This window comes from Corticium candelabrum, chromosome 16 (assembly GCF_963422355.1).
Source record: "Corticium candelabrum chromosome 16, ooCorCand1.1, whole genome shotgun sequence".
NCBI classification, from domain to species: Eukaryota; Metazoa; Porifera; class Homoscleromorpha; order Homosclerophorida; family Plakinidae; genus Corticium; species Corticium candelabrum.
Genome location: NC_085100.1, coordinates 1438317 through 1461353, shown reverse-complemented (window position 1 = coordinate 1461353; position 23037 = coordinate 1438317). Strand labels below are relative to the sequence as shown.

The 23037-nt window shown below is 38.1% G+C and overlaps 3 protein-coding genes across 3 annotated transcripts; 2 read left to right on the top strand and 1 right to left on the bottom strand.

The window, feature by feature from the left end:
* Positions 1-100: 100 nt before the first annotated feature.
* On the bottom strand, positions 101-3114 carry LOC134192430 (uncharacterized protein K02A2.6-like). Its single transcript, XM_062661169.1, has 8 exons — positions 2849-3114; positions 2398-2573; positions 2205-2320; positions 1792-2134; positions 1525-1743; positions 1208-1447; positions 779-1160; positions 101-671 (listed from the first exon to the last, which is right to left on the bottom strand). Exons 1-8 carry the CDS (start codon positions 3112-3114, stop codon positions 101-103), a joined length of 2313 nt encoding a protein of 770 aa, XP_062517153.1.
* Positions 3115-7442: 4328 nt separating this feature from the next.
* Positions 7443-9323, top strand: LOC134191895 (G2/mitotic-specific cyclin-B-like). The gene is made up of 6 exons (XM_062660532.1): positions 7443-7588; positions 7673-7792; positions 7854-8195; positions 8422-8658; positions 8742-8885; positions 8990-9323. Exons 1-6 carry the CDS (start codon positions 7565-7567, stop codon positions 9185-9187), a joined length of 1065 nt encoding a protein of 354 aa, XP_062516516.1. The 5' UTR covers positions 7443-7564; the 3' UTR covers positions 9188-9323.
* A 628-nt stretch (positions 9324-9951) lies between these two features.
* Positions 9952-22772, top strand: LOC134192316 (vacuolar protein sorting-associated protein 18 homolog). The gene is made up of 24 exons (XM_062661037.1): positions 9952-10067; positions 10130-10206; positions 10269-10378; positions 11827-12140; positions 12374-12486; positions 13374-13459; positions 13521-13628; positions 14632-14830; positions 15181-15241; positions 15305-15534; positions 16084-16219; positions 16739-16891; positions 16952-17045; positions 17680-17753; positions 17815-17973; positions 19574-19717; positions 19781-19912; positions 20264-20388; positions 20447-20537; positions 20770-20891; positions 21268-21414; positions 21475-21616; positions 22407-22465; positions 22523-22772. The coding sequence occupies exons 1-24, from the start codon at positions 9960-9962 to the stop codon at positions 22584-22586; spliced, it is 3048 nt and encodes a 1015-aa protein (XP_062517021.1). The 5' UTR covers positions 9952-9959; the 3' UTR covers positions 22587-22772.
* Positions 22773-23037: the final 265 nt, after the last annotated feature.

The window sequence follows — 23037 nt, the reverse complement described above, 5'->3', positions numbered from 1 at the left end:
TTTGTTTTAGTATCCAAAAGATGTTGGTTTACATCTGTTCTAATATCTTTGAAACGCAAGTTACGTTGTACATTTGGTTTTATTCTATCATGATGGAGAGTCACATGCTTCCTCCATATGGTCGACGAACCTTGTAGACTACGTCGGATATCTTTTTAACAACTTTATAAGGTCCCATCCATCGTGGACAGAAAGAACGAGATACTTGTTTCACTCCACTAGGACGTGTAATCCACACTAGATCTCCAACACTGTATGGGGTGAAGTGCAACTTTGATTTGTTGTACTGTCTCTGTCTTTCATTTGACTTATGGCTGTAGTTTTTCTTTACCTTTTGGTATATGTCAGGAACAGATGTCAAACTGTTCTCTACATAAGCCATTGGTGATGTCGTCTTGTGTTCTGTTACCCTGCACACAGAATCTGCTGCAGCTTGTAACAACGTTCTAGGCATCTCTTTGAAAATAACTCTATATGGAATGTCTCCAATCGACTCATGGTACGACGTATTATAGGCCAGTTGGACTTGTGTCAAATGGCTTTGCCATGTTGTATGGTTAGAATCTATCACCCTTGCTAGCATTTCTCCCAATGTCCTGTTGAAACGTTCTACCGCACCATTTGCTTGGGGGTGATATGTCGTTGACTTAGTGTGTCGTATTCCATGTTGACTACAAAATTGTTCAAAAGCTCGACTTGTGAAACATGTTCCATTGTCGGAATGAACTACTTCTGGCAGTCCATATCTACCAATCCATTCTTGAATCTTGCAACTTACTTCTTCTGTTGTCTGTCGTTGCAATGAGCACAATTCCACATATTTGGAAATGCATCCTGAATAACTAAGATAAATTGTGATTCCTTTTCGGTTCGAGGTAACGGTCCTTTAATGTCTATTTCGACTCTCTCAAACAGTTTCTCTGCTATAGGGCGTTCTTTCAATGGAGCTCGCGCTCTTTGATGTGGTGGCATCCTTTCCTCACATGGATGACAAGATTTGGTGTAATCCATTACATCTCTGTTTACAGTGCTCCACCAAAATCGATCCAATGTCCGAGTCAATGTCTTCTTGACACCCTGATGTTCTGAGAAGGCATTATCATGCGCCAGCCGAAGTACTTCAGGTAGCAGAGCAATAGGTACGACAATCTGCGAATGCCCTTGAGATGATGTTCAATGTAATATTCCATCTCTAGATAGCGTTAACTTCTCCCGTAGTAAGCGTAGTAAGCGAAATTCTCTATCATATGTAGAGTAGCGTCTCTCTGTCTTAGGTAAACTCTACTAAAATATGCAAACGGCCGTAGTCCTTCTGAACTTTCTTGTGCCAGTTCTGCACCAATCCCTACAGTTGATGCATCTGTAGTCAAAACGAATGGTTTATCTGCCACAGGATGAGCCAAGATCGGTGCTGTAGACAGTTTTCGCTTCAAAGTATTAAATGCATCTTGACAATGAGTTGACCACTGAAATTTCTGTTCTCCAGCTAACATAGATGTCAAAGGTGCTGCAATTGTAGCATACCGTGGAGTAAATCGACGATAAAAACCAGTGATGCCCAAGAAACCTTCACCTCCTTGACAGTAGTGAGTGTAGGTATTCTTTCAATAGCAGCAACCTTCTCTAGATCAGGATTAATTCCTTCTGCACTAATACGAAATCCACAGAATATTGCCTGAGTTGTAACAAATTGACATTTCTTCGCATTAAGTCGAAGTCCGTGTTTGTGAAGAGTTGTAAATGCTTATTCCAACCGATCCAAATGTAATTGAAGTGTATCTGAAACTATACAGAGATCATCCATATAGAGGACTAGCCGAATAGGTGTTAAGTGTCCCAGAACTAGTGACATCATTCGACAAAACGTTGCTGGAGCTCCCTTCAACCCAAAGGGCATTCTGTTGAATTCATACAAACCTGAAGGTGTCCGGAACGCTGTCTTTTTCTTATCCTTTTCCACGATTGGCTCTTGAAAATATCCTCTTGCCAAGTCCAAGATGCTAAAAAATTTTGCTCCTGATAGTGACTCGATCACCTCTTGAAGATTTCCAGCTGGTATTGCTGTGTCTTTGGTTTTACCATTTAACTGTCTGTAGTCTACGCATAAACGAAGACTCCCCATCACTCTTTCTAACTGGACATATAGGTGCCGCATATCCAGAAGTAGATGGTCGAATTATCCCATCTCGCCGTTATTGTCTCACCTCATCTTCAACCTCAGCTTTCCATCTTGTAGGTAGACGTCGAGGGCGGCAAGCTATTGGAGTTTTGGTAGTAAGCAGAGTCGTATGTTCAACATCCACCGAATACTCTTCATTGCCTGGATAAGCGAACACGTCCCGATGACATTTAGAAGATTCTCCAATTGTTGTTTCTCATCAGAGCTCGATGACTCACCCAGATCTATGTCAACCGTTGGGTTGTAAATATCTGTACTCTTTCCAGCTGGACTTCGATCCACCCCATCCAACGCAGTTGCTTCAGTAAATTCCGCCAAACTCTGTCCCTTATGTATTACTACAGGTTCTGTGCAAACATTCATAACTCTCACCGGAACATCTCTCCCTTTTCCTCTAACACAATAGGTAGCACATCCCAAAAGTCCCGAACGTTCAGATAACTCATCCACTACCTCCGCAATTCCTGTCCATTTACTAGTAACATTGGAGTGTATATTTCCCCAAATGGTGGTTTCTTGCCCAGGTCCGACTAGTACACTGCCTGGCGAATATACCCGACCAAACTTCAATAAACGCACTTCAGACCTTGTTGGTTCTGATTTGACTGGTTGGAAATGTTGTCACTTCTTCCCCTTTCAAGAACAACTATCTAGACCTCAAGGGTCGACAGAACATCAGTGCCCAAAACCCCACAGTCGATTCCTTTCACAACGTAAAATGAACTGTATACCTTTTGAGATCCCAACCGAAACGACGTAACTACAGTTCCCTCACACTGTAAGGTAGTACCATCAACCATTATTGGTTGGCGAACAATATTCCTTCTAACCGTCATGTGGTTCATCTGAACAATATCGAGTGGTATCAAGCTGATGTCTGCTCCTGTATCCACCAAAAAAGAAAGATGTTGCTGCTCAATATTAGCGGTAACCATAGTTAGACCGTGAAGAGCCGTGGCTAAATTAGTGATCTGACCTCCTCTCTTTGACGCAGGAGATGCAGCGGTACAGTTTCGGGCAACATGCCCCCGTCTCAAACATCGATGGCAATCGTGAAAATGAGGACAACTAAACCGGAGGTGGTTAACATCACCACAAATTAACATCTCTTACCAAGCATTAGGTCTCGAGGTTGCCGATACATCCTTCTAGGTGTCCACCTCCGACCGCGACCACGCATCGACTGCACTGTCGCTTGGGTGTCTAAACTGTCGTTGCCAAAAGCAGTTATTCGCGTCCGTGAGTAACACTTCCAACGGAGCTTTCAGACCGTCTACTGAAACGCCGAGTCCTAGCTAGACACTAGATACGTATTTGTTTCAACATGCAAACTTCCTAGTAGTTTAGATTACGTATATATGCTTGGTATAGGTAATCGTCGTTTTGCGATCGTGATCAAGACAATTGAAATGTACAGTCTAGGTATGCACTCAGTTTCGTTGTAACGACAGTGGTATGGTATTTACTGACATAGAAATTGATATCAGCAAACATTGACTATCAACAGTGTTAGATGCAGCACAGTGTAGTAAAGAACTGATTATTGCCGAGCATAGCGAGGCTTCTAATCCGGGTCGCACAACAGAAATGAGCGTGGTTTTATATGGGTCTCCATCGAGCTTTTGGTGTGTGTGTGTGTGTGTGTGTGTGTGTGTGTGTGTGTGTGTGTGTGTGTGTGTGTGTGCGTGTGTGTGTGTGTGTGTGTGTGTGTGTGTGTGTGTGTGTGTGTGGTGTGTGTGTGTGTGTGTGTGTGTGTGTGTGTGTGTGTGTGTGTGTGTGTGTGTGTGTGTGTGTGTGTGTGTGTGTGTGTGTGTGTGTGTGTGTGTGGTGTGTGTGTGTGTGTGTGTGTGTGTGTGTGTGTGTGTGTGTGTGTGTGTGGTGTGTGTGTGTGTGTGTGTGTGTGTGTGTGTGTGTGGTGTGTGTGTGTGTGTGTGTGTGTGTGTGTGTGTGTGTGTGTGTGTGTGTGTGTGTGTGTGTGTGTGTGTGTGTGTGTGTGTGTGGTGTGTGTGTGTGTGTGTGTGTGTGTGTGTGTGTGTGTGTGTACACAAATCTCAAATTTCTCCTCCCCATGACCACGTTTCATGATAGGACCTACCTTAAAAATCGTTTTCGTGTCCGACTACAGATGAGTCTAAGAACGATTCGTGCAAGTGACCAAACGGCGGCAAAAACGCTTCATGAACTTTCGTCGCCCCATCCTTTTGTATTGTAGCTAGGAACTGTGTGTACGTGACAACCAAGAAACACCTTCAGGAGTTGAATGCCACCTACAGTCAACTATTCACACGTCAGTATGATCAATCCTTTTCTACGCTGTGCTGCATTTAACACTGTTGATAGTCAATGTTTGCTGATATCAATTTCTATGTCAGTAAATACCATACCACTGTCGTTACAACGGAACTGAGTGCATACCTAGACTGTACATTTCAATTGTCTTGCTTAGGATCGCAAAACGACGACTACCTATACCAGGCCGATATACGTAATCTAAACTACTAGGAACTTTGCATGTTTACGTCCATGACAGCTAGGGTTTCAACAAATACGTATCGTCTAGCTAGGACTCGACGTTTCAGTAGACGGTCTAAAAACTCTGTTGGATGTGTTAATCACAAACGCGAGGCGCCTACGGATACCGTACAACTAGTAGTGTAGTATGGGACGTGTGAATAGTTGACTGTTGATGGCATTCAACTCCTAAAGGTGTTTCTTGGTTCTCAAGTACGTACACACACTTCCTAGCTACAATACAAAAGAATGGGGCGACGAAAGTTCATGAAGCATTTACGTCGCCATTTGGTCACTTGCACGAATCGTTCCTAGACTCATCTGTAGTCGGATACGGAAACGATTTTTAGGGTAGGTCCTATCATGAAACGTGGTCGTGGGGAGGAGAAATTTGAGATTTGTGTGTACACACACACACACACACACACACACACACACACACACACACACACACACACACACACACACACACACACACACACACACACACACACACACACACACACACACACACACACACACCAAAAGGTCCCTAGAGAATCACGCCATTTCTGTTATGGAACCCGGATTAGAAGCCACGTTACACTCGGCAATTAACCTGCCGGACTACCGCCACATAGACTTGATTTAAAATTCGGAATGCCTCTAATGGTAGTTCGCAACTTGGCTTTGGGCATATCAAACGGAACAAGACTTATTCTAAAAAAGATGATGGAAAAATGCCTTGAACGGTCGTTGCCACAGGACCACAAAAAGGACAGCAACTTTTTCTACCCATGCTATCAATCACACCGTCAGACACCAGTTTACCATTTCAGTTTACTAGGCTACAATTTCCTGTCAAACTCTGCACGGGAATGACTATTAATTAACAAGTCACAAGGACAGACTTTGAAAGTTGCTGGACTACATCTGCAAGAACCATGCTTCAGTTACGGGCAGTGCTACGTTGGATGCAGCCGAGTATCGAGTAATAAAAATATTTTATATGCAGTGAAACTCGATCAACGAAAAACGTAGTATACAAAGAGGTACTTCAATAAAAGTCTAAAAGAATCCATCTGCGTTATCAGGTACAAAAATTTAAAATTGTTTAAAAGAAATATGTAATCTTTAATATACACGTTAATAGGTTCATATACAATGTGGAAACAGCATTTACACGCTGGTGAAAAATTTCCGATTGATATCATTGCTCCTCAATCTAGCAGATCTTTCATGGTATATTTTGTCTGAAGATATGCTTTTCACTTGCAAGCAATAAACATATGACTTGATTACCGCAATAACTTTACAATTTTTGGAATTTTACCACCCGCAAAAGCTAATTTTTCTTCTTTAGCTGCTATACTTATAAAGTGCAAAGCGCTTACTGGGCGCCGTCTTCTTGAAGCGATAACAACTATATATGCGTATATTGACTCTGACGTCTCACTAACAAAGTCTCCTAGACCTGTGGTTTGTATACGGACATTTACGTTCGCTGCACCTGTTCCGTGCAACGACAGCAACACTTTTGAAATGACGACGTCCAACGGGCATGTCGAAATAGCTGCGACTAAGTCACTTTAGATGTGAGTTGGTCAGGTTTATCAGGTTTATCTATAAAGTATTTATTTTCTAAACTACCTGTCTGTCTGTCTGTCTGTCTGTCTGTCTGTCTGTCTGTCTGTCTGCCTGCCTGTCTGTCTGTCTGTCTGTCTGTCTATACGTATGTCCACATGTATGTATGTATGTCTGTATGTCTGTATGTATGTATGTAAGTATGTTTAATTGAACGGGTTTATCAGAAAGCTTATCAAAATTGTCATGGCCAACATGATCCACGGACGATGCGGACCCCTCAACAAAAATTCACCTTGCATGGTTGACAACTACTGCTCCAACCATTTTCCCAAGAATTTCTGCCGTGAAACTCAACGCTCCAATGACGGATATCCACTTTATCGTCGTCCATGGGTGTCTCTGCCTAGTTAACTGAATTTTTATTATGCTCCAAGAGTGTAGACGCTGGAATTGTGTTAATTAACTTAATTAATTGGCCCGGGCAAAGAACGGGCTACATGGCCTAGTTATATACATACATACATACATACATACATACATACATACATACATACATACATACATATATATATATATATATATATATATATATATATATATATATTTTTTTTAGCCGTATATATATATATATATATATATATATATATATATATTTTTTTTATATTATACATATATATTATATTATATATATATATATATATATATATATATATATATATATATATATATATATATATATATATATATATATATATATATATATATATATATATATATATATGTTTATAGTGTGAGGAGGACGCTTTTGAATCGGCGCTACACAGGTCTGGGACGCCGAGGCTAACATTCAGTGCAGAGTCGTATATACGGCTCTGATTCAGTCCATCTAAAAACCTTAATCTAAATGTTTAATTAATATCAATGTCATGGTTTATAGTTACAACATACGTTTTAAGTCACGTGACAACGTAATCTCGCGTAGCCAGACTTTACCGCCGCGTCAAAGCTTTTGATTTACTTAACGCGAAGGTAGACTGTTATATGAATCGCACGGACAAAATTACACATGTGTAATGTGTGCATGCATGTGTTAGGGAGGTAGAGTACGCGTGTATGTAAACGAGCTATGGGTGTACAGTATTCCAAGGCTAAACGCGCACCCTTTATCCGGGATAGTAATGTTTTTCTCTCAACCAATAACATTCAATATCGTTAACCGCGTCATTCAAACGCTCGACTGTCGTCCAGTCATTTCTTCATCTGACTTTCAACAGCGGAGTTGCCTTCTTACAACCATTCACCAAAGCCATGGCGTCAACACGAGGTCGCACGGTAAGGCCCCCTTTCTCCCCAACCCGACCATCACTACAAACACACAATTTACTCAAAATTTCACGTTGTCTTTTGTTCGTCTAGCTACGCGACCAGAGCGAAAACCAATCTACCAGCTCACTCATCCCTGGCGTTCACCCTTTGCTGGGAAAAGACACAAAACAGCTCAGACGACCCGCTCTCGGTGAACTACGCAATCGAAAGGTGTAGCTACGACCTCTTCTCACATTATTTATTGTCTACAAGCTATCTCTGTGATAATTAGAAAGTTGAACGAGTAGAAGGGAAAGCAGCCGACCCGTCACGTGACTGCCTCAACTTGGACTCCCTTTCTCGGTCACTTCCGGCCACTGGAGTCGAGGATATCGACCAAGACGATTGGGAAAACCCTCAACTGTGCGCCGAGTACGTCAACGAGATCTACACGTACATGCGCCAGCTGGAAATAAAGTTTACGGTACCACGTGACTATATTGGGAAACAGAGAGATATCAATGAGAAGATGCGCGCTATCTTGATCGATTGGCTGGTACAAGTTCATCTCCGCTTTCATCTGCTTCCGGAAACATTGTATATGACTATCAGTATTATAGACAGATATCTCGCTGTAAGTCACACAATTAGTGATGACGTCATAATAAAATTTTAAAATTATGTAATTATTATTAGTTAATTAAATAATTATTTATGATATAATAATTAAGTACCTATCAGTGTTTGAGACAGATACCTTGCTGTAAATCACATTTAATGATGACGTCATAAAATTAAAATTATGTATAATAATTAATTAATTAACATAATGTTTAAATAATATTTTTCAATATTTTTAGAGTGAGCAGGTCACTCGTGGCAAACTGCAGTTGGTTGGAGTAACTGCTATGTTTGTTGCATCAAAGTACGAAGAGATCTACGCTCCAGAGTTGCGCGACTTTGTCTACATCACCGACAATGCCTATACAGGCAAACAAATACGAGACATGGAGAGACACATGTTGGCTGTGTTGAATCACGACTTGGGCAAGCCTTTGCCACTACATTTTCTGAGACGGAATTCAAAGGCAGGACAAGTGGGTTGAAGCTGTGTGTGTGTGTGTGTGTGTGTGTGCGTGTGTGTGTGTGTGTGTGTGTGTGATTGTGTTTTCTTGTTTAGGTGGATGCTGACATTCACTCTGTTGCCAAATACTTGATGGAACTTTCGCTGCAGGATTACACAAGTTTGGAGTATTGTCCATCAGAGATTGCTGCTGCAGCACTTTGGATATCACTGAAAGTAAACGGATCAGCAATCACATGGGTAAGCAATCACACACACACACACACACACACACACACACACACACACACACACACACACACACCACACACACACACACACAGTCACTAAATTCTGTGTCTTAGAATCCAACACTGGTACACTACAGTACATACACTGAGAAGGATCTCAAGCCATGCGTCAATCATCTGGCTCGACTTGTCAAGGAGAGTGCGACATCAAAGCTGCAAGCCGTCAGGAACAAGTACTCGACATCGAAGTTTCTCAACGTTAGCAGCAAGCCAGGGCTGCAGCCATCAAACATAATGAAGATGATCAGTTGAATTCGAATGTGTGGATGGTTTGTACATGTAGTGAGAAAGTGTGAAGTATTTTAGCTGACAGTTTTTGATCCATAAACAGTTCGATAGTGATGTCGTGGTACATGTACTTGGTACAGCTATAGTAATAAATAGCTTGTAATGACGGGCTGTTGTGGGGTATTTGTGCGGTGGAGTGTACAGGCAGGGATTATGGCATACCATTTGTTTCAAAACCGTGCTAGAGTTACCGCGCTAGATTTGGTACAAACTACTTTTGATAGTATAGGATTATATGATCATTATCGTACTAAGATTATAATTGAATTCAAGAACATGCAGGCATACTGTTGTAGACTAGACTTCAAGAGCAGGTTGTAGGAACCTGTATAGTTGTAGGAACCGTTAGTTTGTATTAATTAATTAATTATGTAGTAGTTCACTAATAATTCAAAACTCAATTTTTTTGTTTTGAATTACTAGTGGACTACTGCATAATTAATTAATTAATTAATACAAATTAACGGTTCCTACAACCTGCTCTTGAAGTCTAGTCTACAACAGTATGCCTGCATGTTCTTGAATTCAATTATAATCCTATACTATCCAGTAGTTTGTACCAAATCTAGCGCGGTTTTGAAACAAACGGTATGCCATAGGGATGCACACACACAGACACACACACACGCACACGCACACACACACACACACACACACACACTACCACGTATACATCATCACATGACTACATTTACTCATTACTCGCGCACAACGGACCGACTTACGAGGCCAAGCAATGTCCTCCCTTTTCGAGCAATACGAAGCGGCCTCCACTTCTCGTCCATCGCGACCTCCTCCATTATCAACACGAAGTCGCATCGATCCAACCCTAACAGAAGACCCAGTAAGCAACAGGAGCCTCAAAGGCAACACACTCGGTCACGTGACCTCATGTTTTCTTTCCAGATCGTCTCCAGCGGATTCGTAGACACGAGGAAAGGCGATGATACGCCGATATTTAAGCGGAGACAGATAGATTTTAGGTGATCGTGGCGGTTTGTGTCGGTTTCGTCGATTTGTTGTTTTATTTTCGATTTGTGTGTAGACCGAGGCACATGGTGGGTCAGGTGGTGGTGGGGAATGGGCAGTTGGTGTTGGCTTATGCGAATAAGAATGTGGTGTTGAGGTTGGATATGGAGACGACAAGAGAAGAAGGTGGGATGTGAATGTTGTGTGGTTGGTCTGTCTGTCTGTCTGTTTGTTTCTTTAATTTTTTGGTCTGTCTGTCTGTTTGTTCGTCTGTTTGTTCGTCCGTCTGTCTGTCTGTCTGTTTGTCTGTATGTATGTTTGTTTGTCTGTCTGTTTGTTGGTCTGGTTCTTTGTTTCTTTGATTTGTCTGTCTGTCTGTTAGTCTGTCTGTCTGTCTGTTTCTTTTGTTTGTTTGTTTGTCTGTCTGTCTGTCTGTCTGTATATATGTATGTTTGTTTGTCTGTCTGTTTGTTGTTCTGGTTCTTTTTTCTTTGATTGTGTCTGTTTGTTTGTTTGTCTGTATGTATGTTTGTTTGTGTGTCTGTTTGTTGGTCTGTTTCTTTTTGTTTCTTTGAGTTGTCTGTCTGTCTGTCTGTCTGTTTCTTTTGTTTGTTTGTCTGTATGTATGTATGTCTGTTTGTTTGTCTGTCTGTTTGTTGGTCTGGTTCTTTGTTTCTTTGATTTGTCTGTCTGTCTGTCTGTCTGTCTGTTTCTTTTGTTTGTTTGTTTGTTTGTCTGTATTTATGTCTGTTTGTTTGTCTGTCTGTTTGTTGGTCTGGTTCTTTGTTTCTTTGATTTGTCTGTCTGTCTGTCTGTCTGTCTGTCTGTTTCTTTTGTTTGTTTGTTTGTCTGTATGTATGTATGTCTGTATGTATGTTTGTTTGTCTGGTTCTTTGTTGCTTTGATTTTGTCTGTTTGTTTGTTTTTCTGTCTGTATGTATGTCTGTCTCTCTGTCTGTCTGTTTCTTTTGTTTGTTGTCTGTATGTATGCTTGTTTGTCTGTCTGTTTGTTGGTCTGTTTCTTTTTGTTTCTTTGATTTGTCTGTCTGTCTGTCTGTCTGTTTCTTTTGTTTGTTTGTTTGTCTGTCTGTATGTAAGTATGTCTGTATGTTTGTTTGTCTGTCTGTTTGTTGGTGCGGTTCTTTGTTTCTTTGATTTTGTCTGTTTGTTTGTCTGTCTGTATGTCTGTCTGTATGTCTGTCTGTCTGTATGTCTGTCTGTCTGTTTGCTTGTTTGTTTTCTGTTTGTCTGTTTGATTGTGTTTGTTCTTAGTCTCTTGATCTGTCTGTCTGTTTACTTGTTTGTGTATTTGTTTGTTGTTTGTTTGTCTGTGCTATTGTCTGCCGTCTGTGCATTTGTTTGTTCATCTGTTGGCTTGTTTGTTTGTTTATCTGTCTGTGTTTCTGTTTTTCTATTTGTTTATCAGGTTGTTACTTGTTTTTGTTTGTCTCACTTTTTATTTGTGTATTTTCCTGCTTTTTGTTTGTTTGTTTACTGTCCTTTGTTGATCTCCTTGTTTTCATTTGTCTTCAGTTGTCTGCTTACTTACTTTCATGCATCTGCATTACACACAAGTTGACTGTAAACTCCATCAATCAATAACCAACATTCTTCACATGTTGACATCTTTTCAGAGCTTGTTGTTGGTAAGAGAGCCGACGATATCATCCACAAGCTCTTCATTGACCCAACAGGTCGTCACATTGTTGTGAGTATGGAATCGAACGAGAACTACTACGTGAGTCGCGACTCGTCGAAATTCAAAGTTCTCAGCAAAGCCAGAGGGACGATGATTGAGTCAATAGCTTGGAATAAGACGCGGATGGATGAGGCATCTACGAGAGAGATATTAGTGGGGTCAAGTAAGGGAGTTATATTTGAAGCTCAAATCAAGCCGGAAGAAGGTAGGCTGTTGAGGGAAGCTGATATATTGAAGGAATGGCGGCAGGTGAGAAATGCAAGTGTGGACGCATACAGGACAAACAGACAGACAGACAGACAGTGAGACGAGCAAACAGACAAATGGACAGACAGACAGACAAGACAAACAGACAAACAGACAGACAGACTGACAGACCGGCAGGTAAGTAGGCAGTTGGATGGACATACAGACATACACACAAACAGACAAACGTAGATTTGTAGTTAAAGCTAATTTACCATTTGTTATAACTTATGTAGCTTTCTATGTTGAATCGTGATGAGCCAGAGCCGGTGACTGGACTGCGTTTCGAACAGTTTCCTCACAGTGCATCAGGAGAAAAGAAATATTATGTCATGGCAACCACATACAGGTAGTCAACTCTACAAATTAGATGAAATATTAAATTAGCTGCTTTGTTGACCTATTTGTTTATTTATTTCTTGTTTGTATGTCTTTCTCTTCGTTACTCTTTGCTTGTCTGTTTGTTTGTTTATTTATTTATACTTATTTTATTTATTTGTTTGTTTGTTGTTTACTTTGTTTGTTTTCCTTGCTTATTTATTTGTTTGTCTGTTTGTTTATTTATTTGTTTATACTTAATTTATTTATTTGTTTGTTTGTTTATTTTCCTTGTTTATTTTTCTTGTTTATTTTCCTTGTTTGTTTATTTGTTTGTTTATTTGTTTGTTTATTTGTTTATTTGTTTATTTGCTTATTTGTGTCTTTGTTTATTTGTTTGTTTATATGTTTATATTTTTATTTGTTTATTTGTTTATTTTTTGTCTGTTTGTTTATTTGTTTGTTTATATTTTTATTTGTTTATTTTTTGTCTGTTTGTTTATTTGTTTGTTTATATTTTTATTTGTTTATTTTTTGTCTGTTTGTTTATTTGTTTGTTTCTTTGTTTGTTTATTTGTTTGTTTGTTTGTTTGTTTGTTTGTTTATTTGTTTGTTTATTTGTTTATTTATTTGTTTATTTGTTTATTTGTTTATATGCTTATTTGTTTCTTTGTTTGTTTATGTTTTTATTTGTTTATTTGTTTGTTTGTTTGTTTATTTATTTGTTTATATGTTTATATGTTTTTTTGTTTTTTTATTTGTTTATTTGTTTATGGTAAACCATTCTTTTGTGTACATGTCTGTAGTCATTTATATCAATTTACCTGTGTACATGTTTAGTCGTTTATATCAATGTACCTGTGTACACATGTCTGTCTGTAGTCATTTATATCAATTTATGTGTGTACATGTCTGTAGTCGTTTATATCAATTTATTGGCTTCGTGACAACTCAAGAGCCGCCAATATTTCAATGGCTTTTCAGTTACTATGAAACAGAACCCGGTATGGAGACAAGACTCAAACATTTGAGATACTGATGTGTGATTTGTGGGTTACTGAGTAGTTGGATTCACGGAATTGCCGTTGAATCCCGGTTTTCAGCCAACCGGTGAGCTCTTCTTTGTCTACCCAAAAGGGAAATTGCTGCCAAATGCATTTGCTTGGCTAACAGGTAAGCAACATGTTTGTGTGCATGCTGACCTGTTTGGTTGTATGTATGTATGTATGTATGTTTGTCCATTTTTGTTGTATTTTTTGTTTGTTTATTTGTTTGTTTGTTTGTTTGGTTTTGGTTGTTTATCTGTTTGTTTATTTGTTGTTTGCTTGTTTGTTTGGTTTTGGTTGTATGTATGTATGTATGTTTGTTTGTCCATTTTGGTGTATTTTTGTTTATCTGTTTGTTTATTTGATGTTTGTTTGTTTGGTTTTCGTTGTTTGGTTGTATGTGTGTATGTCCATTTTTTGTTGTATTTCTTGTTTATTTGTTTGTTTGGTTTTGGTTGTATGAGTGCATGGATGTATGTTGTCCATTTTTTGTTCTACATTTTTGTTTATCTGTTTCTTTATTTGTTTGTTTGTCTGTTTGTTTGGTTTTGGTTGTTTGGTTGTATGAGTGTATGTATCTATGTCTGTCCATTTTTGTTGTATTTCTTGTTTATCTGTTTGTTTATTTGTTTGTTTGTGTGTTTGTTTGGTGGTTTTAGTTGTTTGGTTGTAAGAATGTATGTCTGCCTGTATGTTTGTCCATTTTTGTTGTATTTTTTGTTTATCTGTTTGTTTATTTGTTTGTTTGTCTATCTGATTGGTTTTGGTTGTTTGTATGTGTGTATGAATGTTTGTCCATTTGTTTCTTGTATTTCCTGTTTGTCGATTTTGTTTGTTTATTTATTTGTTTGTCTGTCTGTTTGATTTTGGTTGTTTGTATGTATGTATGTATGTTTGTCTATTTGTTTTTCTTCGTCTGTCTGTTTGTTTCTTTGTTTATCTGTTTGGTTTTGGTTGTATGTATGTATGTACATATGTTTGTCCATTTATTTTTTCTTTGGTTTTGGTTCTTTGTATGTATGTATTTACATGCTTGTCCATTTGTTTTTTTTGTTTTTTGTCTGTTTGTTTGCTTGTCTACCTGTTTGGTTTGGTTTTACAAGGCAACTCATTTTGTCATTGTTTTGTAGGTCCTGGTGTCTACTATGGTTCTCTCGAGTTCAAAAACCAGTCGTACACAGAGTCAGTGGCTTTGAACTGTCGTTTGTTGCCGTATCAGAAACGTTCATCGACTGAACAGTCACTGAAGTCTGTTGGCAAAGAAGCTGATGTTCCTGCAGTTTCGGTTTTGCTGACAGACTTTCATGTTTTAGTGGCGTACAATGACAGGTCGGTAAGATAGTTAAGTAGGACAGACGCATGGACAGACAGACATACAGATGGATGGACATACATACATACATACTACTGAGAGACAGACAGACAGACAGAGGAACACACACACATGCACACACACATACACACACACACACACACACCATGTGCATGCACACACACACACACACACACACACACACACACACACATGCACACACACGCGCGCACACACACACACACACACACACACACACACACACACACACACTACTGGTCACAACACAAGTATTAATAACTATTTAATAATTAATTAGCTACACTAAAGTTAAATATTTATTATAAAATATTTTATTGCATTTCAGGCTTCAAGCAGTCTGTATACTGAATGACGAACCTGTGCACAACGAGTTCTTTGACACTCGAGTAACACCCTCATCAAACTCTGATAATTGCAATCGTGTCACACACATTTTGCATGTTGTGTAGCGTTTTGGTGGATTGCGTGGTCTCTGTGTTGATCAAATGAAAGGCAACATTCTGGCATACTCAGACAGGGCCGTGTTTCGTTATCGTGTGCACAACGAGTCACGTGACGTGTGGAAGATGTATTTACAGAAGGGCGAGTATCAGAGAGCGAAACAGTATTGTAGAGAGAACGAGGCACACTTGGATCAAGTGGAGACGGCACACGCACAGCATTTGTTTGAAGAGAAAAAGTGTGTGAATAGAATGTTAATTTGATATTAATTAGTTATATTTATTGTGTAATTATGTTAATTTATTATATTAATTGTATTAAAATTAATTAATATTTTACAAATTTAATTATAGTATTGATATTAATTAACTATATTTATTGAGTAATTATGTCAATTAATTGTATTAAAATTAATTAATATTTTACAAATTTAATTATAGTATTGATATTAATTAACTATATTTATTGTGTAATTATGTCAATTAATTGTAATTAATTAATATTTTACAAATTGGTTATATTTATTGTGTAATTATGTTAACTTATTATATTAATTATATTAAAATTAATTAATATTTTACAAACTTAATTATAGTATTGATATTAATTAGTTATATTTATTGTGTAATTATGTTAATAATTTTGTAGATAATAATTTTATACAATTTATTGATATCAATATTTATGTATTTATTTTATTGATATTCTATTTTATATATAATAAATAATTAAATATAATTTTAAATATAATAATTATTGGCAGTAAGAAGCAGTTTGATGTCGTTAGGTTTGAAGTGTCGGCAGGATTGTTTGCAAAAACTCAAAAGTCATTTGAGGAGGTTGCATTGATGTTTATTGGTATCGATCAGCAGGAACCACTTAAGACGTATCTTATTAAGAAGTTGGAGAATTTGAAGACGCAGGTGAGCAGGTAGCTTTAGTTATCAATGAACTAACAGTTTTTACTGAACGACAGTTTGTGGATTAGAGATAGTTGGTGTGTGTAATGAATTGTGAGCGGATGGGAACCTGACAGACAGGCAGACGGACGGACAGACAGACATGCAAATAGACAGACAGACGGACAGACCAACAAACAGACGGACAAATAGACAGACATACAGACAGACGGACAGATAAACAGATAGACAGACAGATAGAAAGACAAACAAATAGACAGACAGATGGACAGACAGACAGATAAACAGACAGACAGATAAACAGACAGACAGACAGACATACAAATAGACAGACAATAGATGGACGGACAGACTGACAAACAGACAGACAAATAGACAGACAGACAGACAAATGGACAGACAGGCGGGCAGACACAGACAGACAGACAGACAGACAGACAAGAAGACAAATACACTAAATTTTTAATATACACAAACAGACAAATGTGTGACCAGATAAACAAGCTACTGTTGTCGTGTTAGGACAAAACTCAGGTGACAATGATAACATCGTGGCTGATGGAAATATACCTCAATCAGTTGGGCAACCTAAAAGATGAAGGCGCACCGAAAGAACGAGAGCACCGCATGCTGAGAGACGAATTTCGAGATTTCCTGAAGAGACCACGAGTGATGGTCAGTGAATACATCTTATTCTTTCTACTCACTGAGAAACTGTTTTTGTCTATATGCTAGACGTGTTTGGATGAGAACAAGCATGTTGCATATGAGCTACTCACTAGCCATGGAGACGTTGAAGATCTCGTCTTCTTTGCCCAGGAAATGCAAGGTGAAGTCATTACTTAGTATTTGTGATGCACAAAACAGATGATTTAGATGCAAAAAGTTGCTGTTAATATATTTAATTCATTAGTTACAGTTAATAATGTTGATTAATTATATGTAGTTAATAAAGTTTATTAATTATTTATTTGCAGTTAATAAAGTTTATTAATTATTTATTGGCAGTTAATATAGTTATTAATTATTTATTGGCAGTTAATATAGTTAATTACTTATTTGCAGTTAATAAAGTTTATTAATTATTTATTGGCAATTAGTATAATTAATTACTTATTTGCAGTTAATAAAGTTTATTAATTATTTATTGGCAGTTAATAAAGTTAATTACTTATTTGCAGTTAATAAAGTTTATTAATTATTTATTGGCAGTTAATAAAGTTTATTACTTATTTACAGTTAATAAAGTTAATTAATTATTTGCACAAGTTTGAAAAAGACAAACGTCATTGCGCATGCGCATTTTAAATTTTATTTTAATTTATTTAATTAAAGTTTAAAATTAAAACATTTAGATAAATTAAAAAATTAATTAATATAGCTTTAGTTACAAAAATGTAGGGTTACTTTTATTTTTACTGTAATATATAACTTGAGTGTTTTATTTCTGTTAATGTTGGTAGATTATGAGCGTGTTGTTAATCACTATTTGCAGCAGCAGAATTACGCTGAGGCATTGGATGCTTTGACACGTCAGGTGTGGCATTATTTGTCTCGTTCGTTTTTGAATTATTTCATTGTGATTGTTGATTGAACAGAAAGATATCGAATTGTATTACAAGTTCAGTCCTGTTCTCATCCAGCATGTACCACGAGAGATTGTTAATGCGTGGATTAGTATGAGGAATCACCTCGATCCAAAGAGACTCATCCCTGCTCTTGTTCAGTATGAACAAACTGGAGATGTCGCACCTCATGTAAGAACTAGGAGCAAACATGTTTTTATTCATGTTGCTAGACTGTTGTATTGAAGGGATGCATCTCACAATACACTAGACTATTGTATTGGAGGGATGCATCTCACAATACATTAGACTATTGTATTGGAGGGACGCATCTCACAATATATTAGACTATTGTATTGGAGGGATGCATCTCACAATACATAGACTATTGTATTGGAGAGATGCATCTCACAATACACTAGACTATTGTATTGGAGGGATGCATCTCACAATACACTAGACTATTGTATTGGAGGGATGCATCTCACAATACATTAGACTATTGTATTAGAGGGATGCATCTTACAATACATTAGACTATTGTATTGGAGGGACGCATCTCACAATATATTAGACTATTGTATTGGAGGGATGCATCTCACAATACATAGACTATTGTATTGGAGAGATGCATCTCACAATACACTAGACTATTGTATTGGAGGGATGCATCTCACAATACACTAGACTATTGTATTGGAGGGATGCATCTCACAATATATTAGACTATTGTATTAGAGGGATGCATCTTACAATACATTAGACTATTGTATTAGAGGGATGCATCTCACAATACACTAGACTATTGTATTGGAGGGATGCATCTCACAATACACTAGACTATTGTATTGGAGGGATGTATCTCACAATACATAGACTATTGTATTGGAGGGATGTGTCTCTTAATACTTTAAAGGGTGTTCACAATTCACCATGCACGTGCAGGCACACTCACACAAACTTAAAAATGTGGCATGATTTCAGGTTGTGTAATAACGAAGCAGAACAAGGAAACATCTTAGGGTGCACCACGTTTTTTTGACATACAGTCTTTATTCCTAGTACAAAGAGAAAGGCAAATTGCGTTCTTGTCTGCCACGGCAGTTTCGCTCCTTGTACTTGACATTTCGGGAAACCCCAAGACAAGTCTGTTAGGTTCTTTATCCACACATTTGCCATTTACCATCTTGAAATAGCTTGCTGTTGAACGATAAAGTGCTTTCTCGATAGTGCACATGACCCGGAAATGGGTGGAGCACAGAGCATCACATGATGGCACCCGAAACTCAAGCATGAAATAAGCCATGGAGAGGTGCTGGACACCGCTGGCAATGCAGATTGTGCGTCTATCTTTACATGGTAGCTACAACAGCTGGATAGAATTAAGGAATAGCCTGTACTCGTAGTAACAAACGATGCGTCGGTAGCGATGTTTCTTCTACAGAAATTCAACAACTGCAAGTCAGATGTATACGTTGGTACACTGCTAAGCTAGTCTACAACTTCATACATGGTAGATGTCTGTGAGGATGCCATCACGCTAATGCACACTTTGTACTGCACCCATTGTTGGGTCACGTGCAACAAGGAAAAGATCGAGAAATCGCTTGTCGTTCAACAGCAAGTTATCTCAAACTGGTAAATGGATAAATGTGTACATAAAGGCATGATTTCAAGTTTGTGTGGGTGTGTCTGTATGTGCGCTGTGAATTGTGAACGGTCACCTTTAAATAATTATGTTGAGGGACGCATCTCTTCCATAGTGTTGGCATCTGAATGTTTTTCTTTGCAGCATAACGAAGCTCTTCGTTATTTGAAATTTTGTGTTGATCAACTGGGTAACGAGGACGAAGCCATCCACAACTACCTTCTGTCTCTCTACGCGAAAGCCGAGGATGAAATGGCATTGCTAGGGTTCATCAACAGCAGCACACAGGTGGGACTTGCTTGCGTGGTGTGTAATCAGTTGTGTTTAATGTCTAATTGAATTCAATGTTAGGGTGATTCTGAGCCAAACTTCGATACAAAGTATGCTCTTCGTCTTTGTGCTGAACACAAGAAGCGTAAAGCGTGTGTTCACCTCTATTCTTCTATGGGTCTGTTTGAGGAAGCCGTACAGCTTGCACTTGAAGTGAGGAGACTAGAGTATTTGTACATCACTTGTTTGTTGTGGAGTTATTGTCATCTGTCTCTGTCTGTCCGTTATCTAGTTGTTTGTCTGTCTATCTGTCCATTGTCTAGTTGTTTGTTTGTATGTTTGTGTGTCTGTCTATTGTCTAGTTGTTTGTCTGTCTGTGTGTCTGTCCATGTGTAGTTGTTGTCTGTCTGTTTGTGTGTCTGTCCATTGTCTAGTTGTTTGTCTCTGTTTGTGTGTCCATTGTCTAGCTGTTTGTCTCCCCATCTGTATGACTGTGTGCTACTTCATCAGACTGATTGTGTCTATTGCTAAGTTTGTACTTCCTGATCTCAACTCCTTTTACAGGATGACGACGTTGAATTGGCTCGCATCAATGCCAACAAGCCTGACGAAGGAGACGAAACGTTGAGAAAGAAACTGTGGCTGATGATTGCAAGGTTTGTGATTGAGCAGAGTGGAGACGTTGGAAGGTGAACAGGAACTGATGGCTTGGTAAAGTATCAGTTGAATTTGTTGGGCACTTTGTAGGGCTATGGAGTTGTTGAATGAATGCGACTTGCTCAAGATTGAAGACGTACTTCAGTTCTTCTCGGATTTTGTTACAATTGATCACTTTAAAGTAATGTGTGTGTGTGTGTGTGTGTGTGTGTGTGTGTGTGTGTGTGTGTGTGTCCATCCGTCCGTCCAAGTGTGTGTGTGTGTCCGTCCAAGTGTGTGTGTGTGTGTGTGTGTGTCCGTGTGTGTGTGTGTGTGTGTGTGTGTGTGTGTGTGTGTGTGTGTGTCCCCGTCCAAGTGTGTGTGCATGTGTTCGTCCGAGTGTGTGTGTGTGTGTGTGTATTGTATTATTATAGGATGCCATCTGCACATCATTGCAAGAGTACAACGAACACATTGAGAGTCTCAAGAGAGAAATGCAAGAGGCAACTGACAGTGGAGAGATGATTAGGCAAGACATACAAGAGATGAGAAACAAGTATGCGTTATGTTATTTCTCTATAGTGAAGTTGGCTAAGTAGACAGACAGACAGACAGACAGATAGTCAGATAGACAGATGGACAGACAGACAGTCAGACAGACAGCCAGGCAGACAGACAGCCAGGCAGACAGACAGACAAACAGGCAGGCATGCAGGCAGACAGACAGACAGACAGATAGTCAGACATACAGATGGACAGGCAGACAGAAAGATAGTCAGACAGAAGGACAAACAGACAGACAGACAGACAGATGGACGGATGAGACAGACAATCAAAGGCAATTTCATGTATGCTTGAAACTTCAAAGCCACCAAGGTTTCCCATCTGCCATCTACTCTACTAACACACTAAACACACCTTTCTATCATCAGGTATCAAGTGGTCGCTGCACAGCAAAAGTGTTCCATCTGTTCATTCCCACTCTTGACCCGCGAATTCTATGTCTTCCCGTGCTCCCACGTTTTCCACGCTGACTGCCTGGTCGTAGAAATACGTCCACACCTCTCACAGAGACAAGTGTAAGTCCTCATACAAACCACTTCACATCACTCCTTTCTCATCCATAGTTCTCTCACTAGAAACCGGATGACCGACTTACATAAACAACTAGGAATATCGTTTGGCCGTGGTTTCACTGCATCTGGAAGTGCAAGTGCAAGTGCGGCTGCTAGCGAAGCAAGTGATGATCTTGCTGCTCCGACAGTTAGTGAGCAAGCGAGGGTGAGTTGTTGCTCATGAGTGAGTGTCAAATAGTATTGGGTCATGCTGGCCGAGTTGTATATGATAAATATATTAATTAATTTTACTAATAAATATAAAATAAATAATTTATGTATTAATTATATTATTTAGTAATTACTGGTATTTTAATTTTATTAAAATAAATTATCTAAATTAATTATCTAAAATATAATCAGAATAAGTTAAATATGTACTGTAGTGATTAGTTGTTACCGTACGCTAGTGTTAACGCGCGTTACTGTTCTAACACAGCAGTAAACACATGGTGACAGAAGTGGGATCACTACTACTGTACACTACATCTTCCCTTCCCAGATAGAATAGATTAAATTAAATTTAAAATAAAACATTTATTTATATAATTGTAATTGTTTTAAATATTAATTAATATAAAATAAAATTTTAAAATTAATAAAGTTTATAAATATTGATTAAATTAAAATTAAAAATAAACATTTATTTATATAATTATAATTGTTTTAAATATTAATTAATATAAATAAATTATTTTAAAAATTATAAATATTAATTAAGATAAATAAAAATTATTTAAATTTTTTTATAAATATTAAATAATAAACAAATATTATTTAAAAAATTATTTAAAAATTTATAAATATTAATTAATAAATAATTTAAAAAAATTTTCTAAATATTAATTAATAAATAAAAATTTTTAAAAATTTATAAATAGTAATTTTCAAATAGTTTATATTTTTCATCTTGATGAGAACCACCAAAGTCATTGACTCATCTGTTGACATTTCAGGCTGATTTGGATGACCTCATTGCCAGCGAGTGTCCCTACTGTGGCGACTTCATGATAAGGTTCGTCATCACAGTCCAACATCTCACTCATTCACACTAATTTCATTGCATCTTCAGGACCATCGATTTGCCATTCATTCCACCCGAAGAGTATGAACAGGCGGTCACCAGTTGGCTTTGAGTTGACACACAGATTGACTCGTATTTTATGATACAAAACTGTATCTTGTCTATTAGGCATCCACATTAGGTTTATACGTCTAGTTTGTTGTATCAAAGGCAATCATTTCTCTTTTGTTGTTGATTGGCTGTTTACCGACGAAACTTTGTGCGTGCGTCTTAGTTCCAAGTGAATATAAACTATAACCTGCCACTCACTTGAAGCACCATTACTATGCTCTATCTCTATGCTGTGGATGCTCAGACAATGAATATTTCCCGCTGAGAATTCAAATTTTTTTAGGGAATTGTAGATATTAATATTAAGTATTTAATCACAAAAAGTCTATCAGCCTGTTTGTCTGTCTGTCTGTCTGTCTGTACAACTGTCTGTCTGTACAACTGCCTGCCTGTCTGTCCAACTGTCTGTCTGTCGGTCTCTCTGTCTGTCCAACTGTCTGTCTGTCTGTCTG

What these genes read in the sequence shown, in the direction of transcription:
- LOC134192430 (XM_062661169.1), bottom strand. Translation starts at nt 3,114, where the DNA reads ATGGTTACCGCTAATATTGAGCAGCAACATCTTTCTTTTTTGGTGGAT. An exon ending in AAGCTGAGGTTGAAGATGAG is followed by an intron (nt 2,135 to 2,204) that starts GTGAGACAATAA and finishes CTATATGTCCAG; the next exon opens with TTAGAAAGAGTGATGGGGAG. An exon ending in AACGACAGACAACAGAAGAA is followed by an intron (nt 672 to 778) that starts GTAAGTTGCAAG and finishes ACAATTTTGTAG; the next exon opens with TCAACATGGAATACGACACA.
- LOC134191895 (XM_062660532.1), top strand. Translation starts at nt 7,565, where the DNA reads ATGGCGTCAACACGAGGTCGCACG. An exon ending in TTATAGACAGATATCTCGCT is followed by an intron (nt 8,196 to 8,421) that starts GTAAGTCACACA and finishes CAATATTTTTAG; the next exon opens with AGTGAGCAGGTCACTCGTGG. An exon ending in GGAATTCAAAGGCAGGACAA is followed by an intron (nt 8,659 to 8,741) that starts GTGGGTTGAAGC and finishes TTTCTTGTTTAG; the next exon opens with GTGGATGCTGACATTCACTC.
- LOC134192316 (XM_062661037.1), top strand. Translation starts at nt 9,960, where the DNA reads ATGTCCTCCCTTTTCGAGCAATACGAAGCGGCCTCCACTTCTCGTCCA. An exon ending in TGCATTTGCTTGGCTAACAG is followed by an intron (nt 13,629 to 14,631) that starts GTAAGCAACATG and finishes ATTGTTTTGTAG; the next exon opens with GTCCTGGTGTCTACTATGGT. An exon ending in CCGTACAGCTTGCACTTGAA is followed by an intron (nt 19,913 to 20,263) that starts GTGAGGAGACTA and finishes CTCCTTTTACAG; the next exon opens with GATGACGACGTTGAATTGGC.